Source organism: Pteropus medius, unplaced genomic scaffold (assembly GCF_902729225.1).
Source record: "Pteropus medius unplaced genomic scaffold, Ma_sr-lr_union100, whole genome shotgun sequence".
Lineage (NCBI taxonomy): Eukaryota > Metazoa > Chordata > Mammalia > Chiroptera > Pteropodidae > Pteropus > Pteropus medius.
Window position 1 is genome coordinate 30,976,277 of NW_024354502.1, and position 5,533 is coordinate 30,981,809.

Consider the following 5,533-nt stretch of genomic DNA (forward strand, 5'->3'; position numbering starts at 1 on the left):
GACAAGATTGAGATAAGGAGTCAGCAAGCAATTCTGACTCTCATTGAGGCAGTACTGTTCATTCTTAGACTCTCAAAGAACCTATCCTAGCAGGATTCAAATGCACTCACTGACTGTTATCTCGAAAAAGTAAATAGTAACTGGGAGTATGTTGTATAAGTGATATGTTTCCATTTTAAGGACTGTAATTAACAAGAATACATGTCTGCAGGCATTCCAAAGTCCGGCACAAGAGTGAGATGGACATTGTTGTTTTTGAAGACTTGAATGGAGCAGTAAAGTTTTCAAGCTCTTTACCCTATCCCAATAATCTTAACAGGTAAGGCACAGTGACATTTCTCTTCTACATATTTTTCTTTTTTCAGAAACATGTCTGAGGTGACATCCAGAGACTTTTTTTAATAAAAAAAAATTTATTTCTCATATTTCTGGAGGTTAAAAGTCCAATATCAAGATATCAGCAGGTTTGGTTTCTATTGAATTCTCCTGCCTTGGCCACCTTCTCACTGTCCTCACATGGCCTTTCCTTTGTGCTATCCATAGGCTTTTAAATAGGTTATCAGGTTATCATCCTATGACTAGGAACTTGACATAACCCATCTCAATCCTAGAATGGATTCCCATCACTCACCCTCATCTAGAAATCACCTCTTCTAAATTTACATAACAATTTATCTGCACCTCTTATTACCCTTAGTAGCTTCTACCTTGTGTTACATTTGGTTTTGCATAGAGTTTATCTCCTACTCAAATGTAAGCATTTTTAGAGTAGGGAATTATACTTCTCTTTGCACTCCTTATGTAGCCTAATACTGTCATAGGCAACAAATAAACCTTTTGAATGGCATTGCAATCTAATCCTAGAGCCAGAATATGAACCGTTAAATAATAATATCAGAATTGGGTAATAGTACACAAGGAAGTTGCAAGGGAGTCACACAGTTGAGTAGCATGGATAATAATTACCGTGAATATTTTATAGAGGGATATTGAGAGGTCAGCTGAGAGTACTTATAGGAAGCAGGCTGTGGAGGGTCTGCAGTACCAAGGGAAGGAGTGTGACTTTTGTCATGTGAACCTACCCAATGCCTTTGAGGGAGGTGATTAACAAAATAAGTCCAGCAGCATGTGGTCTAGATTGTGTGTGAGTATCACCTAGAGGTCTGGTACACCTATAAAGTACAGTTAAAAAGCTTCACAGCAGCCAGTTGGAGATCAGTCTGCTGACCCATCTGTTGAGAAATCCCTGATCTGAAGGAGTGGTTTTTTTAGCTGATCAAGAGAGGTGATAAGCACCTGAATAATTAATTTGGTTGGAAATGTTCACTTTTTCTCTCAGATTAATTCATTTTCAATAATCATTTATTGGCTGCCACCTGTGCATATATTGGTGAAATGCATGTGGGATGTGCGCTTTTCAGTTTGCACATTAAGGCAGCCTGAGATTGACGTTGGAAGTGTCTCCTCCTACACTGTGTTCCTCTTCTCAGTGTCCTGGCACAGCGGCTGGAGAAGTGGCTGCAGCTGATGCTAATGTGGCACCCCCGACAAAGGGGCACTGATCCTGCGTACGGACCCAATGGCTGCTTCAAGGCCCTGGATGACATCTTAAACTTAAAGGTGAGCATGGAGCCTTGAGGCAGCAGGTCTGGTCTCTGTGGGACATGGCGGTTCTTATGAGAAAGAAATGCTCATTAAAAAGCAGATCATGGACCACCTGACTGGGGAAATTTAGGTTGCTGCGAGAATGTCCTTCTACCTAAGTAAGGGCATAAGACCCCTATGCTGATTGACATTGGTTATACAGTTGTAGCTATGGACAAACAGGAATATTTAAGACTAAAGTATATAAACCACAGCACTCAGACTCCCTTCCTCAAGTGAGGCCCTTGCTTTGTGTGGCTGGGAGATGTTGGGAGTGGCAGAGGATCGAGACAAAGAGATAGACATCTCTTTAAAGATGGGTTTTTTTCCAATAACACCTGGGTTGTGTTGCAGCTAGTTCATATATTGAACATGGTCACAGGCACCATTCACACCTACCCAGTTTCAGAGGACGAGAGTCTGCAGAGCTTAAAGGCCAGAATCTGTCACGACACAGGAATCCCCGAGGAGGACCAGGAGCTGCTGCAAGAAGCGGGTCTGGCATTGATCCCCGACAAGCCTGCCACTCAGTGTATTTCAGACGGCAAGGTGAGCGAGCCCCTGGCTTCTTACAGAATGCCCTGTTTTTCCCTGACTTTGCCTGCAAGGAAACTAATTATGCATTCAGATTTCAGCTTTATTTTATCAGTTCTATTCATCAAAAACTACAGATACTTGCCTGTTTTTTTAAGTCAGAATATAAGATCCTTTGTGTGGCCTAGTGGGACACATGAATCACTTGATTTGTTAGTTCTAGACCACTTAGAGTGCCCTTTTTTTGGCTTCGTTGCCAAAGTAATGCTTCATTCTTCTGAGTCAACCAAAACTGTTTATGATGTACCTTTTGTATACCGAACTGTGCTGACAACCCAAGCAATGCTAGTCATGGTTCCTGTCCCCAAAAGCTGATAAGGTTAACATACGGGAAACAATCACTGGAGAGGAAAGGAAATGGCAAACATCTCAATTGTACAGTAAAGACAATCAGGATAAAATAGAATGTAATAAGTTGTAAATCAGGTGTACATTCAGCTCATAAGTGGAACAGGAACAGCTAATAAGTGGAACAGGAACAGGCCAGAGTCATTGAGGAAGGGTCATGGTCGCTCATTACTCACTAGCTGAAGATACTGTTGGCGAACAGTGAGAAACACTCTGAAGTCTCTTTTTTATTAATTGGAAAGAGGAGGGGTTGGATCCACAAGATCTCATTTTGTTCTTGTCCCTTTGTAGCTAAATGAGGGCCGCACGTTGGACATGGATCTTGTTTTTCTCTTTGACAACAGTAAAATCGCCTATGAGACTCAGATCACCCCACGGCCCCAGCCTGAAAGTGTCAGCTGTATCCGTAAGAACATCATTGCTTTAAAAAAAAAAAAAAATCACTTATAAAGCGCGGAATAAGGCCAGAAAGAGAGACGTGGACCAGGGGAGGGGTCCTCACCAAAGAGATCAGTCCTCGGGGCAGCCTTCTTCATAGGGATGTGGGAGGGGTGGCCCAGCCCAGAAGGAGTGAAGGAAGTCTTCAGTTCAACCTCATAGGTAGAACTTTAAACAGAGGACAGAAAATACTGCCTGCAAGCTACTGACCTTGAATCAGATGACCGTTTTATTTATTTTCGAAGTTTTATTTATATTTTAATAATTAATGTATGCACATGATACCAAAAAATCAAAAGGTACAAAAGGATATACAGTGAAAAATAAGCCATCCTCTCTACCCAGTTCCCCAGCATCTTCCAGAGAAACCGCTGCTATCAAATTCTTAGCTATACTTTCCCAGGGTATACTGTGTATTTATAAATTATGTATATATGTATGTATGTATGCATTTGTGTGTGTGTGTGTGTATAAAATTTTTTCCCCAAATGGTAGCACATAATACGTACTGTTCTTACCTGCCTTTTTCATTTCATTTAACAGTATATTTTGGAGATTTTTTTTCCCCCGTTGGTGCCTATGTTAGATGGACATTTTTATGCATCTCCCACTCCTATTTCCACACATGCACACAGAATAAACAGATCAAGGGTCCAAAGGCTTAGTGATCTCCAGGCTTACTGCTTATTTAATCATCTTCCAGTACTGCTGGTTGAAGCTACAGTTTTAGAAAACTTCGTATGACCTTAAATATTGTAAACATAAGAGTTTCTATTGAAAACATATGAGCCTGTGTATGTGTGACTGTCTCCACATGGTTCACACAGCGTTACTTTAAATTAGTAGGTATTTATTGACTGATACAAGCTTGTGCTATAATGGAGTATAAAAAAATGTATGAAACAGTAACCAGGTGTAGCACCCAAAAAAGTTATGTAATAGCATAGTAGTTATATAACTTTTAAAAACGTAAAAGTGCCAGCGATGTCGCAAGGCAGGACGTGGTTAATCGTAGGGGAGTTGTTCTCTGACAATTGTGTATGTCTTTGTTCCAGTTCAAGAGCCCAAGAGGAACCTGTCCTTCTTCCAGCTGAGAAAAGTGTGGGGCCAGGTCTGGCACAGCATCCAAACCCTGAAGGAGGACTGTAACCGGCTGCAGCTGGGACAGCGGGCTGCCATGTATTGTGCCAGGCGGTTTGGGGCTTAACTTATTTAAAATTACTTGGTGGCTTTTGCCACAGAGAGGTGGTGGAGGCAGGGACCCAGAAGCAACTGTTAGGAGAGACAAGAGGGAGACACTGGTTTGGATGGGCAGGAAGTGGTCAGCTGAGCTGGATGGAGGGAGCCTTTTTAGACCTGACAGTGTATGTAAGGTCAGCACATGGAGCAGGAGTATAAATGGAGGGTTTGGCTGGCTGAACTGGAGGCAGAATTTGGAACGTGGAGGTGCTCACTGCAATTTGGGTCAGCAACATTCCCCTGATTGTCATGCCAGGGACTGGCTGACTCTTTCCCCATGGTATGACCAGTTTGGGTTATTGGCCCTTTGTGTAGTACTCTGTCTAGTTCCAAATTTGGTACAGAACATCATACATTGCTGAGGGCTTGGAAATTGTCTTTATGGTTATAAGTGGCTGCTCCTATAATAATTATAGCAGGGACCTGCCTTGGCATTTGAGGTGGTTTTGTTATTGTACAGGAAATGGTATTTGGATCCCAAAGATGCCCCAAGGCTCTGTTTCTTGTGGTCCCTGCAGGATGAACCTCCTCCGGAATAACAGCTGCCTCTCCAAGATGAAGAATTCCATGGCTTCCATGTCTCAGCAACTCAAGGCCAAGTTGGATTTCTTTAAGACCAGCATCCAGATTGACCTGGAGAAGTACAGTGAGCAAACTGAGTTTGGGATCAGTGAGTGTACTCTTTGTAATTAGTTTGGAGAGACCATTTCATTCTTGTTTTCTCTTTCTGAGGTTTCTTTCTTTCCTTTTTATATAATTGACTTGCTTATTTCTGTTTTGGTTTTGTGGTGGTTTCATTTTGTTTTTCATTTTTTTTCCTACTTTTTTTTTTTCCAGCATCAGATAAACTGCTGCTGGCCTGGAGGGAAATGGAACAGGCTGTGGAGCTCTGTGGGCGGGTAGGAGACTCATTTTAGGTTTATATCTTTATGGGGAAGGAGTGGGGAGCGTGGAGAATGAGGCTTTTTTCTACCATTTTGCACTTTCTCTTCAAACACTAGGTCCATCTTCTGTGTCAGAATTCAAGTTTTCCTCACTGTGCCTTTTGACTTTAACTAGGATTTTCTGGAAAGAGGCTGAGAGAGTAGCCAGTAAAGGGCGCCCCACTGTGGAGACCCAAGAACTACACAGATGGACAGAACTGGTCCAGATTTGAATAAGGAGCAAAATGTGAAGTGTCCTTGGGTCAAGCCTAGACCTCTTCCTATTAGAAAGGGCCTTGGACGAATGAGCCACATTTCATCTAGTCAAAGGTTTTTGCCTAATTTTG

The 5,533-nt window shown here is 42.1% G+C and overlaps 1 protein-coding gene across 2 annotated transcripts in view; it reads left to right on the forward strand.

The window, feature by feature from the left end:
* The window catches only part of IKBKB (inhibitor of nuclear factor kappa B kinase subunit beta), a 46,863-nt gene that overhangs the window by 31,246 nt on the left and 10,084 nt on the right, over positions 1-5,533 (forward strand). For both annotated transcript variants that reach the window (XM_039853936.1, XM_039853937.1), the window contains 7 exons: positions 212-319; positions 1,491-1,620; positions 1,999-2,193; positions 2,878-2,992; positions 4,080-4,203; positions 4,782-4,933; positions 5,101-5,162. In XM_039853936.1, coding sequence (XP_039709870.1) covers positions 212-319; positions 1,491-1,620; positions 1,999-2,193; positions 2,878-2,992; positions 4,080-4,203; positions 4,782-4,933; positions 5,101-5,162 — 886 coding nt within the window. The remainder of the gene's footprint in view (positions 1-211; positions 320-1,490; positions 1,621-1,998; positions 2,194-2,877; positions 2,993-4,079; positions 4,204-4,781; positions 4,934-5,100; positions 5,163-5,533) is intronic.